At 39.8% G+C, this 24,295-nt stretch overlaps 1 protein-coding gene and 1 long non-coding RNA gene across 14 annotated transcripts in view; one reads left to right on the forward strand and one right to left on the reverse strand.

The window, feature by feature from the left end:
- The window catches only part of cadm1a (cell adhesion molecule 1a), a 328,120-nt gene that overhangs the window by 20,372 nt on the left and 283,453 nt on the right, over window positions 1-24,295 (reverse strand). For 4 of the 13 annotated variants that reach the window (XM_083564900.1, XM_083564899.1, XM_083564893.1 and 1 more), the window contains 2 exons: window positions 14,709-14,792; window positions 929-961 (listed from right to left, as the gene is read on the reverse strand). The exons of 2 other annotated variants lie outside the window; for them this stretch is intronic. In XM_083564900.1, coding sequence (XP_083421026.1) covers window positions 929-961; window positions 14,709-14,792 — 117 coding nt within the window. Of the gene's footprint in view, window positions 1-44; window positions 464-928; window positions 962-14,708; window positions 14,793-24,295 lie in introns of those variants that run through there. 7 more of the 13 variants (XM_083564895.1, XM_083564901.1, XM_083564903.1 and 4 more) reach the window with 5 other exon arrangements.
- LOC310739238 lies at window positions 9,447-17,382 on the forward strand. The gene is made up of 2 exons (XR_014537304.1): window positions 9,447-11,347; window positions 12,205-17,382. It is a non-coding gene; the product is annotated as an uncharacterized lncRNA (long non-coding RNA).

A 24,295-nucleotide genomic window follows, 5' to 3' on the forward strand; every position in this document is an offset into this window, starting at 1 on the left:
CATTATAAATGCGTACAAGAATGGATCTCACCTTCACATGTACCTCTTGTATTAGACTCAATCTTTATTTTTATTTTCGTCTTTTCTCATCAAATATTAAAAAGGTGCACAGGAATGAAGACAGGCAGCTCATCATATGTATAAAATCAAGTATTCAAAACCAGAAATCACATCTGTGTGCATGTGTGTGTCTCTGTTTGTGTGTGTGTGTGGTGGAAAGAAAGGTACGACGTGCTGAATTAAAAGGGATTCGATAATCGGGGGTCATTAAACAGAAATATGATACGTTAGTGGAATATCTTTGCATAGGAATGCGATTATATGTACGTTAAAAGTCTCAATGGCATGATTCTGGTAGTATTAATGAAATCTTATTAAGCTGGCTAGTTATGCAAATGGACGTCTCTGTATCATTTGGTATCATGAGGTATGGCATCTGCAGTGTGGCCTTGCTTTAGTTTCTCTGCAAAATAAATAACAAAATCAATAAAATGAAACTTATTGGCCGTTTTGGGGAGCATCTCGATCCAATGGGAAATGATACAGGCAGATTAGAGAGGGTGTGACAGGAGCAGCAGGAAGACTGGCAAGGCTTCAAAACTCATGCATCCTAAGACGGAAATACCTGGTTAGTGCTCTGGTTAGATAACCAACCTGTAGGTGAGTGAAAGTCAAGCGCAAAAAGAACGGGAAAGAGACTAGAGATGTTGACGAGCACAAGACAGGCAGGACAAAACAGATGGGGCAGACGGATACAGACAGATGGACGAGGTGGACAGTCACACAACATGTCATTTTCGTCATTTCGGTGCCGCGCTTGTCTCCAGCTGCCTGCAGAGGCAGGGGGCACTAAGCGGTGCTCGGAGCTCAGCTGGCATGCAGTGCCATGCATGCTGGGCTAGCAGAAGAAGGAGGGAGAGGTACCAACCGTGAGCAGCGGGTTCAGTGCTGGGCGCAGCGTCTGAGCACACGAAGAGAGGTGTGACAGGCGGCGGTGGGAGGAGGGGAACAGGAGAACGGCATGCAAAAAAAGGAGAAGGGGGGACAGAAAACAAACGAAAAACAATAAGCAAAAGACATTTACACACAACTAAGACCTTGCAACAAGCCCAGGAGAGGGAAAAATAAACAAAGAAAGCACACAGGTTATCCAAGAGGAATACAAATTTAACATCATACATCAAAGTAAATAGAGCATCACCATCCAATAGGCAGCACCGTCAGAACACACGTTTTTGTTTCTAGGAAAATAGGGCAGCACTTTTTTTTTTATAGACTCACAACAGAAAGGCGGATGGCAGTAAATGAATTACAAACTGTTGATCATTTTCAGCACAGCATGACCTCGGCACACCTGCAAACCTATCAATGCATGAGGCAACTTTATACCAAAGTGCTTCTGAATGATTAATTCTGGTCAGAAGGTGTTGATAAATTTTCTTAAACAACCACAGTGACAGCAGTGCCATAATTCCTATCACAGGTATGTAATAATGAGCATGTTTTAATCTCTATAGTGAGAACTAATTCACATGGATATGAATAGAATTTTCTAATCACAATACAGATGAAAGATAAACCGAAACAAAACATTAAAAAAAATAAATAAATGAACAAAGCCAGCTCTATAAGGATGACTTACATGGTTTGGGGTGGAAGATCTTAAGTAGTCTGATATAGAACTCTGACCTCAACCCTATTGAACACCTTTAAGATGAACTGGAACACTGCACTCCAGGCCTCACCTCTCTAAAACAGTACCTGTCTTTAGTATTGTATAATTTGTATATACTTACTTACTTACTTTCTTTCGGCTTCTCCCGTTAGGGGTGGCCACAGCGGACCATCTGCATGTTTGATTTGGCACATGTTTTTACGCTGGATGCCCTTCCTAATGCAACCCTCCCTATTTATCCGGGCTTGGGACCGGCACTAAGGCTTGTGCAACCCTAATGTATAATAACCTTTTGTATAATTTGTATATAATATTGTATAAAAAATATATATTGTATTAAATGTATAAATGGTAACGTTTTTTTTGAGGAGTCATTTATCGTTTTTGAAAGGAATTTCCAGTGTATGAACAGCTGTTATCATATAATGTCTGTAAATCCTAAAATGTATATAGAGTTTATGTTACATCTATAATGAAAACAGAGTTTCTGTTAAGTCTATAATTTAAATAGATTTCCTGTTAAGGCTATAATGTACAGAATATAGAGTTATGTAATGTCTATAATGTATACAAAAGTTTCTGTTATTTCTCTAATGTATATAAAGTTTATTTTACATCTATAATGTATATAGAGTTTCTGTTACGTTTATAATGTATACTAAAGTTTCTGTTATTCCTCTAATGTATATAAAGTTTCTTTTACATCTATAATGTATAGAGTTCCTGTTATGTCTATAATGAATATAGTTTCTGTTACATCTACAATGTAAATAGAGTTTCTGTTATGTTTAAAATGTTTAAAGAGTTTCTGTTTAGTCTATAATGTAGACAGAGTTTCTGTTTAGTCTATTATGTATATAAAAGCTTCTGTTATGTGTTAGCAGAAACTTGTTTCATGAACTTTCAACTTAACTGAAACAATAAATTCAAATTACATGCCACTCTTTACTGATTAAAAAATTGCAATTATTGGTTAATTACTCATAATCCTGGTGGTTTAGGAGGATTTTAAACATTGTGGGACATGCTCTTATAGAAAAATAATCAGCTTTAAATTAGTGACAACTACTGATCAGGGAGTGGGCCACAATTAATCAAACAAGATTTCAGAGGGGATTTCCAATTAGAAAATGTTTATAATTATACCATCTGGCTAATATTTGACAGGATTCCTACTTCATTAATCCTACCTTACACAAAACTTTGTTTATCAGATTTTACACCCATTGCCAAGACATTAGCATTTCTGCTGCCGCTGATACATTTATATCAATAAACAAACACTATACTGTGTGGTATTAATGGTCAACGGTTTGTGTATATCTGGTTTGTAGAGGAGTCTATTTTTATCGACAGACAGGATAAAGGGAGGCTACTACTGGTTGTGAATATATAATAGTTGTGAATAATAATCAAAATGCCACAGGTCTTGAGCAAACAGTAATCAGTGACATCAATGAGCAGCGCTTAAGCATTATCTATGGCCAAAGTCTTTTCTGCATGTTAGCCATTTTGAGCCAATTTTTTATCGGTTTTATTCATTAAAAGTACACCGCTCCCCTTTAGCTTACATCTGAGCCCTGCTTTTCCCTCTGCCATGTATTAATGATCTACTCTGAAATGTAGAGAAATGTGTGAAGAGCTTGAGCCCTCATTTCAGTGCATTACCTTAGGGCACAGAACACTTCAAACACACCAGGAAAGCTTCTCTGCAATGCAGAGGTGCTTGTTATGGGGTAAAATAAAAAAAAAAACATTAGGGATGTCAGTCGTTGTCTGAACATCAGACACTTTGGCCTTGAAGCATAACCTGACACTCCCTGCTCGCTCTCCATTAACATGAAGCCGAACGTGTTGATGGACGCGGGGTCGGTTTACCACTTTGTTCTGTGTTTACCAGAGCTGGTCAAAGTATGGAGGTGTGGTGGAGGCTTAGCACAGCACACCGGGGAAGATAAGAGTGGTGCACTTTCTGCATGCTGAGATGAGACGAAATGAACCTGTGGCAGGTGCAGGTTTCAGGGAGTCAACTACTCTTCGAACGAAGCAGCATGCCACACAACACAGACTGTGTGAGCGAGTGAGAAAAAACTAGTTGTAACATGAAGTTGTGCCAAAAACATGGGCTATACTAAAAAAAATATATATAGCAGCTTTTATCATCCATTTGACGTAGTAAAGTGTTTCAGGATGGCATGAGACCTACATTATTTAGTGCTTAAAACAACAGAGCATGCCAGACATCAAGAGAGTTATTTATTCACATTCATAAATCTTCATGATTGCTGCTAATGCTAGTTGGTAAATACCGCTAACCTCACAGTTTTTCTGAGCTAGGTGCATAACGGGAGCTAAACTGACAGCATTTCTAAAAGGATTTATTCCTATCATATTAATCAATGTTTAAAATAGCCAAACTTTCAAGATTCATAAAAAGGATTTGTGCAACATTCTTAGATCGCATTAAACGCATTAATAATAAAGCATACAAGCAGTGTGTTGTGTTTGGTCTTTTAAAAACAGTCTTATCGCATTAAGCTAAGTTAAGCTTTTTCCTAAAGTTTTCTATAGGAGTTAATCGCTTAACGCGTAATTAATCAATTCATATTCTGGATTTGTGTCGGTCTGTACATAGAATACTTTATTATTAACGTGTTTACCGGGTTTGGTCTTTTCTGAAATACTCCTCGCGTTGAGCGACGTTTAGCGTTTTTTTCACGTTAAGAGTTTTAGAATGTCCCAAGATTTGTCAGATGATTTTATACAACAATTCTACAATCTTTATCAATTTAGTGCTACAACTAATTACAGCTTGCTTACTTTAGCTTATAAGTTTTTTCAGAAGCTACAAAAAAACTATAATTACTAATGCTAGATAGGAGGCTAATAAGTGATAGACTAGCATGAGTTTTTTTCTGCACCACATCAATGTTTATACATTTTATTTGCTGCTATGGCTTCCTAGCTAACTTGCTAACCATGACCTGACTTGCTGCCATTCCATAGTGGATTTTGACATCAAACGGATAAATGTTTATAATGTCACTGTTAGTGTTAGCTAGATCGCTACTGTACACGCTACTGCACACGCTAACCCTTACAGCATTTCTGAGCGGATTATTTTCATCATGTTCAATAATGTTTAGAATATTTCCTTTAAAAGGCAGCTAGCTGTCTAACTTGAGAAATTGTTTACAGTATTAAATGCTTTATTTGATTATATTCATTAATGATCACAATGTTCTAAATAAGGCTAGTGGATTAATGTAATGCAATTTCAGGGTATTTTTGAAAGGATTTTAAAATTGTATTCATAAATGTGCATAATCATAATGACTCAATCGGAAAAGTATTTTGAAGGCCCGCTTTCTCAGAAACATTTGAAGGCCATGCTTTTCAGTTATTTTATGCCAATCTGTCATATTCATGTATGTAGTAGATGTTCTTTGAAATGGAAACAGTACAGTACTGAAAGTGAAATGGTATAGAAGTATAAAACCTCTTCTAATTCAATTGGCCTTCATATGAACTCTATGTAAAATCTATGCATGAAGCTGAGAGTTACTGTGTTGAAAGCACCTCTGCCATGTCCTGAAAGCAGAGTGGTTATCAAAGATGAACAGCTGGAGCCTTTGAACGCACGCTTGGTTCACTCCAGGCGAGCAGTTCCAGCTCAGCATCTTGAGATAAAGCATGTGCATCTGAATGGGGGTGGTGATCAAAGTAACAAATAATATCTTTAGGTTATTATTTGACATTGAGAAAAATGAGAACGATTCCCTCCCTCTAATGCACGCTGAGATTTCCATCAAAAAAGATGGTTCTGAGAGACCCAGAACAGATAGTTAAACTGTAGAAGCTGGAAAGAGGGCATGATTATTCACTGCTCCAGCGGGACAGGAGAAATACAGGAGCTTCTCCAAAATAAGTACTGCAATCCACTGCTCATCCTCCAACCCTCAATCACAGGAGGGTTTCCTGGGAGCCTGCTAACCCTGTTACAGTCGAAGGCTGGGGGGCAGGAGCATACAGTATGAATGCGTCAGCCAAATAGCAGCGGCTATCCTGCCTCGGCACAGCCCTTTGTCTCAGCTTGGATCACCTAAGGCGCTGTCCTTGCTGACATCAGCAGCTGATATCAGCAGGCATGACAGCAGACACATAGCACCATAGCTAATTGCAACAACGTATTTCCACCAGAGACCACAACAGAACATGCGCCTGCAGCACAGGGGAAGGGCACTTGCTGAAAATCAGCAAAACGTGGCGCTGTGGGCATAAAATTATTTATTATACAGCCATAAAGACGTATAACCAAAATCTAATTGAGCGATGACTGAATTAGAATGAGGATTGTGTGCATGCGAGTAAATCTGGTCAATTTTAGCTACAATCCTTTCTGGGAAGTAGATTTTTGACAAACTGTACTCTTATCCATGCACACAGCTTTTCTGAAAATTATAAGGTACCGTTTAGAAAAAGGAGTCATAACTAATGAAAGTTTTTGAATATGGGACTAACTTCTGCTCCAATGAAGAAAAAGAAATGAAGAAATCGTGTTTCTTGCATATCTATTGCATTTGAAAAGCAAATCTTTTTTAACTTCTGATATTTTTACAATGATATCATTATACGTCTAGGAAAAAAAACTGCAGTCAAACCGCATTCGTAAATCGGCTTGCTAAGAAGACCAGGCGAAGTTAGCGGGAGGGAAAATATACCCCACAATATAGGTAAGAAAAACTATGAACTAAGGCTATCATTTTTGCAGCTCTCTTGCAAATTGTAGCCGTCACCAAATGAGAGTAGGGAAATGAACAGCAACTGAAAATGAGCGCGGAGCACTTAAGTTATTACAGTCTTTAACTTTGTACCAAGTTTTGCAGAGGCTGAAAAGATGTAAAAAAAAAAGAGTTCTAACAGCAAAAAGCTGCCTATGTGGTTCGAAACTGAAAATAGGAGGAGATTGTAAGACAACAACAACAAAAAAACTAAACAACCAACAACAACAAAGGTGTGAGTCAATACCCTCAAGCTTAAAACCAGTTTGAGAGATCTGGCTTTGAAGTGCTGGAGAAGGAGAATTTTGTCAAAAGAATGGGTGGCGGGGGTGGGGTGTGTGAAATGGAGTGTAACTTTTAGAGAAAAAACCTTTAGAATAAAAAAAATTTTTAAATATGATGCCGATCAACACTTAAGCTGATCAGTGAAGCTAAAGAACTGGAAACAATGAAATAATGAAGAATAAAGATACGATTCAAAATGAATGACACTGTATTTCTAATTAGCATCAAGATCAAATGCTAACTACTATTCAAGGAGGTCCTGTTTTCTGAAATGAATACTACGAATGTGGATAGTCTATAATAAAAGCTTGATGAACATACCGTTCATAACTCGCAGGTAAGTCCTGATATAAAGAGTGCACACTTGCCAATGGCCTATCAAGGATGAGCATTTCTCATAACTGTATACTGCGATTTTTCTGTGTGCAGACAACTTTAGGTCTTGACAGTTTGTAGGAAATCTGTAAGTGGATACACAGTAATCACTGCTAGCGAACGTGGCTGAATGGCGGTTTGGTCGAACGCAGATGGGGAAATCAGGCTGAGCTTTTCGGTTAAGCGTGTTTGTGTGTCTATGTGTGTTTACTCAGCCCGTGATGCCTGGCAGATTCACACTCGGGGTGCTGATTACCAGCAGGCCGCCGTTATGATCCCCATCTCCGCTTGGCCATCATAGCTTGCAATCCCATAACAATACAACTCTATATAAAAAAGACTTATTGGAAGCATTTCTGTGTTTGCATGAGTGCAATAAATGCTAAGTGCAATAAATTCCAGAGGACGCTCTTTTCTCGGCGTGCCGTGTATCATGGCACTGCAGTCGTTGTTTTCCCGCTGGTAATGTAATTGACCTTTAGCGAATTAGCCTTTGCTTTGCCAATGAGCCATCCCTCTCTGTCCGCGTTGTACTCCGAAGCAGAAATCAAACAGCGAGAGAAAAGAACTTCTATCTCGCGAATGCTTGTACAGGGCAATTCATCTGTTCAACTTCAAAATCAGTTTACCAGATGGTGTTCATGCCTTTTTAAATCCTCCCTCATTCACTTCAATAGTTGGAGGCCAAATTGTTTGCCAACTCTGCTTATGGCTTTTCATTAATTAAAAAATTATAATAATAACCAAATGGCATTTCGTTCAGCTGCATTTTATTAATGAGGGAGAGCAATTCTTTAATGACATTTCTGTTGTGCATTTTGGTGTAACCATTGTTTTGGTCGCTATTGTTTTCTTCAAACTCTAGTCATCCGGGAAATTGCTTTTTTTTTTTTCATTCAACGAGTAGGTTTAGGAATACACTTGTCATTTGTCCTGACAGCACAATTGCCAAGGTCATCAGTCAGCCACTGTACTTGGGTCTGTGAGATGAACGGGGCTGAATGAGCACCTCCGTGTCTGGGTGTGTCGCCCTTTTCAGAGTGGCGCTATAGAATTAAGGGTGATAATATAGCAAATTGTAGAGGAGGAACAAAAAAAACCCCATGCAAACAGGATATAATAAACTGAAATGTGTATTCTGGGATCACATTTGCAAGAATTTTTTAAATAAAAAAGAAAAGAAAAGGAAGAATGGAAAATCAATAAACATCCATTTCTGAGCTGTGTTTAGCAGGGAAAAAAAAATTGGCAACACAAATAGCAATGAATGACACTGGCCCCCGTTACGTATGGCGCCCAGCAAAGCCTCTCCATGTAGCCATTTATTTTTCGGTCTAAATGGCAATTTAGTCATCTCTAAATGTCACCTCCTGAAGCTGCAGAGCACTTTAGCCTTCTGTTAGGGCTTTAATAGATTTTTTAAAAGTGCAGTATAGCCCATTCCATTCCTCTCATAGCCAGTTTATCAAAAATGTATTAAATCTCGAAGTGGCCTCTACCTCGCTTGGACTGATAAATTCATTTGGTGTTCCTGATCTATACGCATTCCCTGAACGGATAAAAGAAATCGGAGAGGCCAGCTCCCAGTAACGAAATACACAGGTATAATCAGATAAATTCAGAGGTAAAAGCATGCATCTGCCTCATATAGACGATTTACAGGTATGTGCTGTGAACGCTGAGAAAACTTCGATACATATATGACCGATAATATCATACAAAATATTGTAGCACAATATTGAATAAATATTCTATTCAATATTTCTGATTGGTCAGAATGTGTTGGTTGATTTTTATATACTACACATGGATTTAAAAGCAGATGCTCAACATAACGCAGGACGCATCACTAACAGGTGTAAATGAAGGAAAATGGCAATTGATACTGTAAAGATTTCTGTAAGGAGACATTTATGTAACCTTTATAAAGGTGTCTAAGGTCAGTGGATTGTAAGAGTCAGGTGTATTAAATAGAAAAGAGGGGCTGGTGAGGGAATGAACATTTATAGCTGCTGCAAAATAACTACAGAAAAAATAACGAGTCGCACGGATGTTCTACAGTATTAACCCCTATAAGTTTCTTGTTTTTTATGAGTTCATTTACTTAATTTTTTTATAGCTATATCATTATTGAAATCATTTATGGTGATAGACAAAAAAAAAAAAAAACATTCCTAACTTGAACAGGTTTACTTTTATTTGTATCCACTTTTAACAAACTTTCCGCTGCCTTTGTTTTTTAAGTTTAGACTTAATTGCACACATACATGCATGTTGCTCATATATTGTAGCAGAATAACTTGTGCTGAATATAGTATAATGAGACTTAGAATTATGCTATAGATAAGGGAAATAAGATCAAAGTTTAAAGCTTGTCAAAAAATCTCCAGGATCTAAAAAAAAAAGGCATTAGACCTCTATGGGTTAAATGTGGAATTATAAAGCCCGAATAAGAATATGTTGCTCGTTCAGACTTGCTGTATTCCTGGATTAGATGAGCCTGAAGCAGGTAGATTGTTTGATGCTGGTTTGACGGTGGGTTTTGTTAACCGCCGTGGACAGGGTGTGTCTAATCAGCGTGCGTCACTGTTCCTGTGCTTTCATTAAGTGCAATCACGCGGCCTAATCAAGCCTGATTCTTTTTTCTTTTTTTTACAGATTCACTACTCAAATCATCCGCACAAGTCAGCCCCGAATGTTTGATTGCACTTGTAGCTGAGGGCTGTTCAGCTTCGACTCAAAAGCACACCAAAAAAAGAAAAAAAGAAAAAAAGAAGTGTGCATCTCATCTCCACCATACTGAGCTGTGTTCTGTGTAATATAAAGAACTGCCCTGAGGAACACTGAAAATGAAGAGCAAAATGATCTAACTTGCTCGCTTCAAAACCATAATTGTTATAGGCAGCAAACCACATCAATGGCTATTTTAGAGTTTGCAGCCAGCAGCTACATTGAATTTGCTTTCTATTATGAAAAAGCGTTATTAGCTCACCATATTCTTCGAGGACGAGAGCTAAGGACCGGCAAGGCTAATGATGGCGGCGGCGAGATCACAGGACCGTTTGTGGAATGAAGAAACTCAGAGTATTGGCAGAGTTAGACTGTAAGTGATCGACAGAGCTCGGTTAATTGTGAAATCTAGAACGAATAAAAGCAGTCCTATTTTTAGGTCCAAGCTCTTGCTTTGTTAAAATTTTTATGCAGGGCACATGCTATTGCAATGACATACTATTCACTTTATGAGGATAATACAGCCTAATCTCTAATAAGTACTGAAAACAATATATAAAGCAAGTAATGCAGTGCAATTGATTAAGTACACGATCAAAGAAAAAACTCGTACTTGATCAACCAGAACATGTTTTTTTTTTGTTTCTGAAGTTTGTTTCTTTACCACGATGGCGCGCATTAATTGTGACAGCTAAAACGAATAAAACATGCATTGCGTCCTATTTTTAGTCAGTAGCCTTATTCTATTAGATTTCTTGTGCATTGTACACGCAGTAATACCATTTTATTCTTCCAGGACGGCCAAGGACCGGCAAGGGTAACAATGGCGGCGGCAAGACCGCAAGACCGATTGTTGCACGATGTACATATTCAGTTAGAGTATCAGTGAAGTTAGATTGTGAGCGATCGACACAGCTCAGTTAATTGTGACAGCTAGAACGAATTCAAAAATGTATTGCGTCCTATTTTTACTCTGTGGCCTTATTCTATTAGATTTCCTGAGCAGGGGACATGCAGTAATACCATTTGTTCGTCTTTTTTATGAGGATAATACAGCCTAATTTCTAATGAATGTAAGAAATGTAGGTAGCGGTGCAGCAATAACAATATATTTGCAAATAAATCCTGTTAAAAGAAAGTAATGTGCTATAAGTGGATTAAATTTAATCTTTAATCACGTACATATGATACAGCCGTATGTGCGTGATTAAAAGAACGACTCCAATTCCAAAACTACTTGATCAACCAGGGCATTTTTTGTCAGCCGTTTCTTTCTTGATGCTTTCTACAGAGTGTGATTTCAGCAATCGAATAAGAACATTACAAATCACACTGTCCGACATAAAACGAAGGGTATGACGTATGTAAGAGTGTACGATGATGGCCAATAAAATCAAGAGTATAAAAGAATAAAACGTCAATGGAATGCATTAGTGGTAAATAAATAGAGCAAAATGAATGACTTTTGCAGTGGTGGTTTTTATGTGTACTGGGAAAAAGAGTGAGTGAATGAGTGAGTGAGTGAGTGATGGAGTGAGTGAGTGAGTGAGTGAGTGAGTGAGTGAGTGAGTGAGTGATGGAGTGAGTGAGTGATGGATTGAGTAAGTGAGTGAGTGAGTGTTGGAGTGAGTGAGTGAGTGATGGTGTGAGTGAGTGAGTGAGTGAGTGATGGAGTGAGTGAGTGAGTGAGTGAGTGATGGTGTGAGTGAGTGAGTGAGTGAGTGAGTGAGTGAGTGAGTGATGGATTGAGTGAGTGAGTGAGTGAGTGAGTGTTGGAGTGAGTGAGTGAGTGAGTGAGTGAGTGAGTGAGTGAGTGAGTGAGTGATGGTGTGAGTGAGTGAGTGAGTGAGTGAGTGAGTGAGTGAGTGAGTGAGTGAGGGATGGAGTGAGTGATGGTGTGAGTGAGTGATGAAGTGAGTGAGTAAGTGAGTGAGTGATGGAGTGAGTGAGTGATTGAGTAATGGTGTTAGTGAGTGAGTGAGTGAGTGAGTGATGGTGTGAGTGATGGAGTGAGTGAGTGAGTGAGTGAGTGAGTGAGTGAGTGAGTGAGTGAGTGAGTGATGGAGTGAGTGAGTGAGTGAGTGAGTGAGTGAGTGAGTGATGGAGTGAGTGAGTGAGTGAGTGAGTGATGGAGTGAGTGAGTGAGTGAGTGAGTGAGTGATGGAGTGAGTGAGTGATGGTGTGAGTGATGGAGTGAGTGAGTGAGTGAGTGAGTGAGTGAGTGAGTGATGGAGTGAGTGAGTGAGTGAGTGAGTGATGGAGTGAGTGAGTGAGTGAGTGAGTGAGTGATGGAGTGAGTGAGTGATGGTGTGAGTGATGGTGTGAGTGATGGTGTGAGTGATGGTGTGAGTGAGTGAGTGAGTGAGTGAGTGAGTGAGTGAGTGAGTGAGTGAGTAGGGATGCTGCACAGGTTTTCACTTCTCCAACTTTATAGCGAACATGCATCCATACCCACATATACCCATATACACACTTTATGGCCACTGATCAGGAATACCTTTATGGACACCTGCCTAATATTGTGTTGGTCTCCCTTTTGCTGCCAAAACGGTTCTGAATTGTTAAGCATGAGACAGCCTTTGCTCCCCATGTGCATCAATAAGCCTTGGTCGCAGATGACCCTGTCGCTGTTTCACTACAGTTCCTTCCTTGGACCACTTTTGATAGATACTGACCACTGTAGACTGGGAACATCCCACAAGCTGCAGTTTTGGAGATGCTTTGACCCCGTCGTCTAGCCATTACAATTTTTTCCTGCATCTAACATGTCAACTTTGAGGAGAAAATGTTCACTTGCTGCCTAATATTTCCCACCCACTAACAGGTGCCATGATGAAGAGATAATCAGTGTTATTCACTATACTGGCCATAATGTTATAATGTCATAATATTATGTCTGATCAGTGTAAGGTGTCACAATATTAAATAAAGTAAACTTTGAGTTGGGGTTGAGTACAAGCAAGACCTCAGCTGTCAAAATTTTTATCCTTACTTGAATCCCATATATTCCTTTTAGAACTTTAGTTTCAGTGCCATGTTGTGTTGATCAATAAGTCATTAAATGTTGCATTTTTATAGCCTATCATCAGACGTCCTTCATAGCAGCAAACTCACTGTGAGATTTTTGCCAGAACATTTTTGCAGACTATCTTTGGCTGCAAGAACAATGAAAATTTCTTTAAACTTCTCTCGTAGTATGGCATAGGAGCGGAATTTAGAAGACACGATCAAAGAAATCACCACGATCAGTTTCAGGTTGATCCAAAATCGTGCCCAAAATACAAAATATACTGGGCATTAGGGTTTTGCCCTGGAGCTGAAATGGAAGTCTCTGTTATCCAGAAACATTTAGAAAAGATCTCCCATGACTGGCCAATATGGTGATGTTGTTTTTTTATAATTTATATTTATGGAAATTAAAGTTATAGGTGGACAGAAAGAACGTGGCCTTCAGAAGAAACATGGCCATCAGAACAAGCGGGGGTGGAATTTGGGTCGGAAGGTCACAAGTTCAAATCCTAGCACCACCAATGATCACCAATGCTACTGCCGGGCCCTTCAGCAAGGACTTTAACCCTTAACTGCTCAGTTGTAAGGCGCTCTGTAAAAAGTGCCATAAATGTAAAAAACATCAACTTGTAGAAAAACAATCAAACATGGGTTAGTGGAACGCAGCGCTGTCACTGTTACCATCATGAAGCTAATAATTTTCCAATAACTACATGTCCTGATGTGACTTATTGCTTTTTTTTATAGCACAGAAATATAATGCATAATGTAATATTATTAAATAGCATGTTAACCCCCCCTATTAATATGTAAAGATTACAGTACAGTTGGGCTTAAATTATGGGAAACGTCTGCCATACAAGTCATTATGAGGAAGATGTTACTATAAAAAAAATAATATTAGATGCATTACATGCATTAATATAATTATGATATGATTTGCCTTGCAGCTGGCAGCTGGCACTATTATCAGAGCTGCTACTACAAAAAAAAATGAATCAACACCTTCGAACAAATCGGAATTAAGAATTCAATCCAAGCTGTGGAATAATTCTTTTTTTTTTCATTTCTATTAGTCAACTAAAGATTTGTGCTTGTATTTATGGAAAAGATTATGGGTGAGACAGAGTCACGTACGTTATGCACATAGCTAAAGTGCACAAGTAGTGAATCTGTAGTGAGTCTTAGCCAGTCAACTACACTTGGGGGTAATAGTGGTCATTTCTTAAAAAAATATATTAAAAAAGCTAATCTTTATCAAAGGGAAGCCTGAGTATAAATAAGATTGTCACTTTGCTTATCTATTAAAGAAACACTATAGCTGGATGGAATCATGTCCGAAAGTAAAGAGGAACATGAAACTGTTTGTGTCTGAACGTGGCCAGACAGGGCCGTCATTGTCACCCCTCCGGAAACACAAAGGGGTTCTGTAATCCTGGCAGAAGACAGGCCTGGATACAGCTCCAGATCCTGATAAGATTAGCCTGCTAAAGGAGCAAGCTGTGCTAAAATTTGAGGGAAACGCGATGGCTCTTGGACCTGCCGCCGAAGCAAGGCCAGGACTGGTCTGGCCAAAGATGGGAGCAGCAGCCACTCATTATCAGCAAGAGAATCTTATCAGGACTGACTAGCTACCGGCAGTCTTCTTTTTCACCCCCCTCTCTCTCTCTCTCTCTCTCTCTCTCTCTCTCCCTCCCTCCCTCCCTCCCTTCATCAATCATTCTTTTACATTCTTTTACACTCTCTCTCTCGCTTTCACACACACACACACACACACACACACACACACACACACACACACACACACACACACAGGCAGGTAAACGGGCAGGCGGTTGGAGGTCATACTATACCTTGGGTGATACCTGGGAGAGAGGTGGTGGTGTACATGGTGGTGGTGGCTGTAGTGGGTATAGGGGTGGTGGTGGTGGGGGCATCTGGATGGGAAAACACAACACACACACACACACACACACACGCACACACACGCATAGGCACACATACATACACGCACACACAAGCAAAAAAATGAAAACGGGGAAATAATCAAAATAAAACAAAATAATCCAACTCAAACACAATTATGGTATACACTGTCACTCAGCAAAGAATGCAGCAAAACCTAAATCTGCAATTAAACATAGTAAGAAGCCAGTGTAAGTCATCACGAGTGCATTTGTGATGATGTGTAAATAATACAAAATCAAATGAAAATAAAAACGATAATAAAAAGCAGCTCACTCACATGATCCATTCACTGCAATCATAACAGCGCTCTTAAGAGACCTACTGTAGTCAGTATGAATCCCAGATTTCTATCTTAATTTGATTATAAGGTTTTTAGCAAAGAAATTGCTTTAATTCTATGGTCTGCTGAAACCAGACATAGTTTTACTATATTTCTACCTACACTACAACATTAAAACATTGTCAGTAAAATTGTGGTCATTTCAAGCCCCTCTATTAGATAAAGTTTATCCTCTGTGTTTACTTTTTCCTCATCTAAGATGTGTCTATGAACAGAAAGTACAAACATTACTTAGATTTAAAAAAAAAAACCTTTTTTTTTTTTTTTTTTTTACCAATTTTTATACAATTTTTGGATTTGCTAATACCCACTCAGATCTCCTCTATCAAGTGATACGGTTGCACGCCAGCCACAACAACTTGTTGCGTCATATAGCGGAGGGAGGCGCTGTCTACACTCTTCCAGCTACATGAGCTCACAAATGCCCATGATTGGCTAATGTTGCTGTGATTGAAAAGGAAGAAACGAAGATTCTTATCATCACAGCTAATTTCGCTGTCTCAGTTCCCCAACCAGGGATGTTTAAAAAAAATTATAATGCACATCAACAGCCATAAAAAAAAAAAAAAGCATGAAAGCAGCATGAAAGATATGAGGCCAAAGAATGAGGGGATAATGGGAGGAAACAACATAAAAAAAGGATGAGAAAATGTTTTGGAGAGAGGACAAATGAAACATGGGAGTAAAAAAGTGAGGTATCACTGACATGCTCTCTGCAGAGGGTTGTATTGGTATGTTAGGATGATTTGGTACAATCTGGTCCAGGTTTATCTTGTTAACCCATGATGCATATACTAACCAGGATGTTCTCACCACTTCTGCTAATGAAATGTGTCACAATCATTTAAGGACAATGACGAGGTGGGGGTTTATGTGATCATTTAGCATGTGTAAAGGTTTGCGTTGATTCTCTATTCCATTGGCGCAGAGTTGCACCTAAAAAATGAAGCTCTTTTGTCTTTTGCTGGAAATTGTGCGTGGAGTAATCAGGACAGACAAACAGGGGGACGGTTAATGAAACAAGCAAAATGAAATAACACGTGACTGGTAAGGGGGGGCTGTGTGTGGATCGCGTGCTCGCCGCTGAGATAACAGGCGTGAAAAGTGACGCGGGCGGTGCCACTGTTTGCCCGGCGCATCCAGACAGATACCACTGTGCTGAGGAACTTAACATCTGTGCTGAGGAAATTGGCCGGCTGTCTCCCCTCCCAGCTTTGTTGTCCGCTCTCCATCAAAAGAGCTCGGCGGGAGCCCGGGAACACTTCCCTTCGCTAATGATAAAATATCCAGGAGGAGGGAACGCAGCCAGAGATGGCGAGAAACATGCAGAGAGAGAGTAAGTTTCCGAGCTGCCTCCATCACACACATGGCACGTTGTGACAACTCGGAAAATGGAAGCCGCTACCTGTCTCTCGGTACTCACATCACATTTGGTTCTAGTCCCAAATGAGAAGGCCATAATGAAATTTCACCAAAAAAAAAGTGTATTTCTGTATCGCCGCCACAGCATCGTGTGTTTGGTTTGCCATTTTCGATTTAGGTCATGTGATCATTAATTAACTTCTTCGGCACTATGAAGGACAATTATAAATCAATAAAGGGTTGTGTGATGGTTATACAGTACTGGCCGTATGTGGTTCTTTCACATGCCAATAAAAAAATCTGTTCTGATTCACAGGTTATTATTAGAGGTTAAATTGATTTCTGTCTCAAACACAGTGATTCGATCAACCACCTGTAGGGCTAGTTTAATTCGCTTTCACAAAAGAGAGCACAGCGTCAGACGCAGGGGAGTGATTGACACTCGACACATGTTTCTAAAGTAATTAATCTTCACTGGTATTAGTGAAAAAAAGTATATTGTTTAATAAACTAAAGCACGTTTGGCTTTTAACGTGTGTTGTGTCTCAATAAAAAAAAAAAAATAAATAAATAAAAAAATGTAAACCTGTGCAAATTTATATTTTCTTCTTTTTGCATTTGAGGAAAATTTTCAGGATTTGCCTCAGTGAAAATTATATTTTTGCACTTTCTTTCTTATGACTTGCATATTCCCTTAATGAATGTCTTTAGAAGTTTATCAGGATTTTCAATACAGTATCAAAGTACACTGCAAAAAAGTGCAAATACATGACAGTGCAAGTCAGGGGTGTCCAATCTTTTCCACAAAGGGCAGGTGGGTGCAGGTTTTCATTCCAACCAAGCAAGTCCACACCAAATTCTACCTGTTAAAATATAATTGATTTTTATATTCATTGGCTTTCAGGTGTGGAAAGAAAACCTGCACCCACACTTGCCCTTTGTGAAAAAAGTTTGGACACCACTGGTGTAAATGGAAAATACGATAAATGAATAGGACAATCGACATCAACTAGACTAGACAACAGTAATATCAGTAGGAATGGCAATAAAACCCCACTTGGCTAGACTTGGTGGCACAAAACCAGTGCATATAGGCTACCTGTCTGGGCATGTTCAGAAAAATGAAAACGCCTGGTCAACCTGGGTTGCAATTCATCCCCAACTACACTGATTCTATTAGCTACCTGTAACACCTCAGTTTTCTAAAACACTTTATCATCATTACTGTTTTTTTTCTTTTCGCTGTCCTTTTATTATCACTGTTTATGAATATTAAATATTCAGCTTTTCCACAACACAAGCTGCTGAATCCTCGCTGTTCGTTGTTAGTCAACAGGTATAAACAAGCTCTGGATGACACAACCACAAAACCAGTTGGATTTTGACACTAGTGAGCTTTCATATGAGCAGCAGGTAAGTTTCAATTAGACATTGATTACTGCGCTGTCAGTTTTATAAATAATGTGTCTGGTTCAGATTTGTTCTTTGATATTATATATATATATATATATATATATATATATATATATATATATATATATATATATATATATATATATATAAATCAATTAAATTTCAATTGTATAAAACTCTGTTAGATCAATCTATCAGAACTATAATATTATTGCATACATTGTATTCCTGTGTTCTTTCGTTTATGCTTTTAGTTTGCATGTTCTCATGCTCGACTAACATCTTATATACAAATATTTGGACTGAAATATAGTGAATTAAATAACCAGCGACAGGTGGATTAGACAGTAGCATCTAAAATTGAAATGAATTAAATGCCAGACGCATGTTATTAAATTTGCTGAACAAACAGCAAGCCCCACCTCTTCTCTTTTCATTGGCTATTGAGCTTCACCAATTACAGTCAATCCTGTCACAGGAAAAGATTTAAGAAATAAAAAAAAAATCCTGACTGACAGAGACATGGGGAGGCAACTGAATGGGTAGACTGGTGTGCTATGAGCTTAAGACCAATCTTATCCTCTGTGGTGGGCCGACATAATTGGCTCTATCCTGTTATGAACTGTGAATGCCAAGCAGATGTTTGAGATTAATGGTGTCAGAAGCTCATTAAAAATGTTGCAGTCCCAAAAATAAATATATAAATAAAAACAATTTTTTATTTATATATTGTATATATATTGTAGCTCTACCCCATGCTCCTCTATGGGGTCTAATATGTAAATATTTACCCATGTCTTGGTTTAAGACAAGACGCTAATGCTGGAGCGAATCAATAAGTTTAGGGCTTTGTGCCTTTTAAACAGCAGGCGTACCCCTGCCGTGTCATGCTTGTGTGGGTTTATCATAGCGCATTATGAATCATCTCAGCAGGCTGATATGTGAGGTGTGTGGAGAAGGCTCATTAAACCTGGGCCATGGCAAAACACTGCCAGTTAAGCCAATTCCCCAGACGTGTGCACGCAGGAAGGAGAGCTCATCATATGCCGTTTTAGAGTCCCTCCCTCGATCCAAGCTCGCTCGCTGCCTTCCCAGTGGACTTGCTAAAAAGGTGCATCTTCTACCTGCGATCAGGCATGCATAAACAGCGGGGAAGCAGAGAGGTCCTGGGCGCCATCAATGCTGCAGGAGGGTCGTGGTGCTATTTTCTGGTGCTTTTGGGGGGTTGGAGGCTTACGGAATAGACATTCAGGATCATTATGCTAAAACAGAAAGTGTAAACGCAAGTAAAATGGTGATCAACAACCTCGGGGATGTTGATTTGCCCAACAACCACCTTCTATCTTGGGCTTAGTTTGTTTGTTCAACAAGGGCTTTTGTTTGTGCATAAAGGGCGGAACCTAATCCTAACAAACACTGCAATGGTTCAGATGCTCTGGGGGTATAAACACAGAGATACCCCTGCGTCTCCTCCTCTGTCTGTCATGTGACTCAGTAAAAAAAAAAAGGAAAAAAACCTTTTTGGATTCGTGCGCTTTCCAGTGGCAGAGACAGATCGAGGCATATGCAGACAAATTCATCCCATCTGTTTTTTGGCAAAATAGAGAAATGTTCCATCAATAAGTGCCAGACGAAGCACACTTTACTCAGTATAGGGAGTAAATTCAATTAGCTCTGTGCATTCTTCTTGCCTGTTTTTTTTTTTTTTTGGAATCGATGGGCGAGACAGACGTTGAACGAATGGCGCAAAATAACAATGAGTACAGTCAAATCCAACATTGACAAGAACCCTGGAGTGATTGACTCCAATTAACGGCTAATGAAGGAAGGGCTGGGGGAGTCCACCCCCAGTAATGATCCCAGCAAATAGAGTGAGATGAATGCTCTGCAGAGAGACTCCTCTAGCTCTGGAGATGCTGAGAGGTGGAGACTAAGTGAGGTGAGGGAGGATGGGACCAAGCCAACGTGTACCTCTCAAAAATAAATAAATAAATAAAATACCCCAGCACTCGCCCAATCTGCTGGCTTCAAACCATGATAGGAGACTTATGAGTCCCCTCTGGCCTATTAAGTGATGACTCTATGACAAGGCTAATGATAAAAAAAAGTGCATGCAGCATCTCGGGCCAATTTCCTGACAATCAAGTGTGGGTGTACACGCTAATGAGAGTATTTACAGGTAGGTTGCATCAGTGGGTCGGCTGGAGGCAGTCGAGTGAGTCTGGCCATGTAGTCATCATTCCGCTCATGTTTTTTGCAAAGACATATCAAGTTTGGGCTCTGCTAACGGGATGGTGTGTTTACTGGAGGATAACAATTGACACGAGAATCCAGCATGGTGCAGATGTCTGCTTCCTCGTCCCCAATGTGGGCTTATCAGACCCAGCGTGTGGACATTCATTGAAAGGATCCTCAATTGCACGCCGAACAGGAAGACACGGCTACATGTGTCACACATCATAATGAATCCAATTCAGGAGCACAGGAAATCACTTGAACTCCTGATAATGTCAAGGAGCCTTGGTTAGCAGCTACCAATCCACCGGTTCATTGTTACTAAGGTTCAGCTCCATTGACATGCATGTAATTTGCCGCACATTGCCATTTCTGACACTTCCGGGAGCGTTTTTGCATTACCGAGTCTGATACTCGCACATTTGCATTTCCAGCTGGGTGATTTCTTGAGAGGCAAACTACCGAAGCCATGTTTGACAGCAGCCGAGATGTATCGTCGAAATCTGACTTTTAAATGCGAGTGTCACGACTGCAACAAATTGCGAGGGAAATATCGGCGGCTCAAATGTAATGAAAGTGAGTGCGGCCTGTAAGAATGGAGGGAGACTGTCGAGCGGGGGGGAAATTTACAGCTTCATTATAATGACACAGTGATGGGATTTGGCCCGCAATGGCAGGACTGCAGCTCTTGTGTTTTTTTTTTCTGCAATTTTTTTCTTCTTCTTCAGAACAGATTTTTAAGATTGCTCAACTGAGCCTGGCTGCTTGGGAGTTACTTGTACTTCTGGGAGAAGTGTTCGCGCCTGCTTCGAATTAGATGTTGAGTACATGGGACAATTAGCTCTCTCAAGTAGTCTGTAGCTTGTTGCAAAACGAGACGCGTTATCAATCATGGCTTTTTGTCTCAGTCGTGAGAGAGGGACGATCAGCGCCAGCTTTGCGGCTTGGGAAACGAGGCTTGTGCTGTGACGAATATCTTTTTATGCGCCCTGGCATTTACGGAGACATATGGAGCTCTTCGCTGGAAAGAGCCTGAGCTAGGACTGTATTATAAGCTGTAATCCACAACAACACTGCAAAAACCCATTCTCTCTGGAGTTCGGCTGCGTCTCATGCGTGTGCAGTGATCGATTTCTCGCAAGCAGCAGCACGATGACAGAGGAAAGCACTCTAAGCGCTAGCGGAAGTGTTACGGAAAGGGAACGAGAGCGAGGGTGACAAGCGGAGGAGGAGGGTGCAATAAAAAGGGGCCGGGGCTGTGGAGGCGAAAGCTAGTCTCTATTAGGTTAACCGTGTGGCGTAAACTGGTTACAGCCCTGTATGCTGCCTCTCTTTCTCCTGCTTTGCTCTTCTAGCAATGGGGCTTGGAAAATGTGTCTTCAGGGAATGTAGTAGCCCCCCATACCCCCCCCCCCCATAACCTGTTTAGTGCCATCCCCCCCTTTAAGCGTTCTTCATCACTTAGCTTCCAATAGCTGCATTAGAGGGACATGGCTGCTTCAATACATCTGCCCTGGCTGTGTGTTAGAAAAAGGGCCACGGATCCTGCAGAGGGCTGATAGCTTAGCTCATTTGATTTGTCTCTTTCAACAAGAAGTCATTCATAAATTAGAACGAAGGTTTTAAAGACCTTCCAATTATAAAATGTGCAACGATATTCTCAGTGTTGCGCACTGCAGCGGCACACAGTGCGAGAGGGAGACAGAAGAGCGTGCGAGGGGTGTGCGAGAAGACACATTCTTGCGCACTCATTTCCAGCAGACACGCACAGTTCTAATGGAATATTTAACGCATTTTACTTTTGCACAAGCAAACCTTGAAGAGTGCATTAAACCACTATCGAGACGCTTTTCTATAAGATCACGCATCGATGCTTCAACAATTACTGTTCTGATATGCTATTTAATGCGGGTACTGGATTGTGTGAAAATGTGCCATGAGCTTGACAACTTGCTAAACAGCCATTTTGTCACACTCTTTGTTTCTCGCTTTGGATTACAAAAAACCCTCTAATTGTGGAGTTCCTGAACAGAATATTCGGACAATTTCAGACACTCGAGGTGACTTTTTTCGGACCATGCTAGCGGAGCTCATAAAGTGACACGACCGCTGTTTTTAATAAGCAGATGTCATCGCATCGTTTAAAAAACCAAGGAGAATAATAATAAGACTACGAAGCGTGCAGATGTCGTTGGTGCCTGTCTTCATGCGTGCCACTTGTAAAATACTGGAGGGTGTCAGAGCGCTCTGTTAACACACTGTGTTCAGGTGGGAGGCTGTGCGGGGTTGTCAAAGCAACATGACGCAAGATTAAGCGCTGACAGCTCGGTCCTTGCTTCCAGGCTCCACACTCCATTTGCAATTCTAATACTAGGACAAGATATGCTGCTGAATTACAGTAGATGTTTAAAAAAATGGCGGCAGACTTCAAAGGCTTCAGGCGGCCAGACGGGGCTCCGTAGGCCAATGCTGCTTTTAATAAGGCTGTTGATCTCACCTCAGTCTGGGTGAGAGGTGTGCATGGTGTGTGTAACTCCCCCTGTCCTCTTCTACAGGCTGGGCGCTTGTGAATTCTCCACCTGCAATGACTGCCAAGCTTCTCGTGGGGGAGAAGTGCGAAAAGCCTGGCAGGTTCGCACAGCATTCTAGGGAAAGGATTTGGAACACACCTATTCGAGCCGGAGTTTCGACAGCACTACTCAGACAGCATAACATTCAGGTGCTAAAGCAAGAGCATTATAGTGCGTTTACTAAAACATTTTGGTACTAGGAGTCTGGATCAGTTACTAGTTTTCCAGGACCAAATGTTGCAGTTGTTGTGGGAACTGGTTCAATTTGGTACGAAGACACTCAACAATACTAGAAGATGGGGCTTGCTGCACAGTGGAGTCCATTTAAGCATGCCATGCCAACAGTGAATATAAATCAGTGGGGGACGAAGTACACGACATATGTAGTTGATTTAAAGTAGAGTAAGTAAAATTGCTCTCTTTAAATTTTCACTTGAGTAAAAGTACAAAAGTATTTGCCTTTAATTGTACTTAAGTATTCAAAGTACTATAATTTGTGATGGCTATAATGTCCTATTATAATTTTTGTCTCAAGACATCAACGTTACTCAGTTAATGTGAAAAGACTCTAATATATTGATAGAATGATAGAATGATATTAATGATACAAACTAATTGATATCTATTTAAATTATCATAAGACCAAAAACTTATTTTTTATTTAATCCTCTCATAATGTTCTGCTTGCTGTTGAACTGACGCTGAACTGTATGTCGATGCTAAGTAGATAGCAGCAATTAAAACAATTTCAAACAGAACATCAAATTACCTGACTGGTCGCTTGCTGTGTGCTTGACCAGTTATGTTTTTTATCAACTTCCAAAAAAAAAAAGACTGATTCCGCAAAATGTATTTGAGTAAAAAGTAAGAAAATTTGACTTTGCAATGTACTGAAGTTAAAGTAAGAGTCTGCCCAAATTCAAAAACGTCAGTAAAGTAAAAATACAGTAAAATACTCACTTACTTACTCACTTCCTTAAAGTACATTAACATGAAAAAGCTACTTATGTATAGTAATGAATTACATTTACTTGGTTACTGTACACCAATGACATAAACAAATAAAACCTCACAGAATAGTGGCTGTATTTGTGCCAATACAATCTAATTTGCTGTAAGTTTACCATGCTGCCCTGTTACATTTTTTAATTAGTCACAAGGTTTTGGGCCATTTTTGATAACAGCAACTCTAACAATAATACTGTCGGAAGAGCCAATAACAGGTTTATCTTAAAGTTTATTTTCAAATATGTTTCAATACTAACGGTTCTTTCAATTGTATGGCAAACATTAACAATAAATGGATAACAATCTTAACAAAGAAATAGTGACCTTTCTGTAAGTAGGCATTCATTTACTATTTATTAGATACCCAGCCATTATGAGGTACCATTATGAGAAAGTCTACATGACTGAGGACTCTGAAACTGCCTGATCCACATTGATACCCTACATCTGTATAACGTACTCCCCAGCTGGAGTTAATTGGCGTCATATAGGGGATATCTGTACATGGGCAACCTAAATATATATGAGGTTACTGTGGATGGTA

This window comes from Silurus aristotelis (genome assembly GCF_946808225.1).
Source record: "Silurus aristotelis genome assembly, chromosome: 16".
Classification (NCBI taxonomy): domain Eukaryota; kingdom Metazoa; phylum Chordata; class Actinopteri; order Siluriformes; family Siluridae; genus Silurus; species Silurus aristotelis.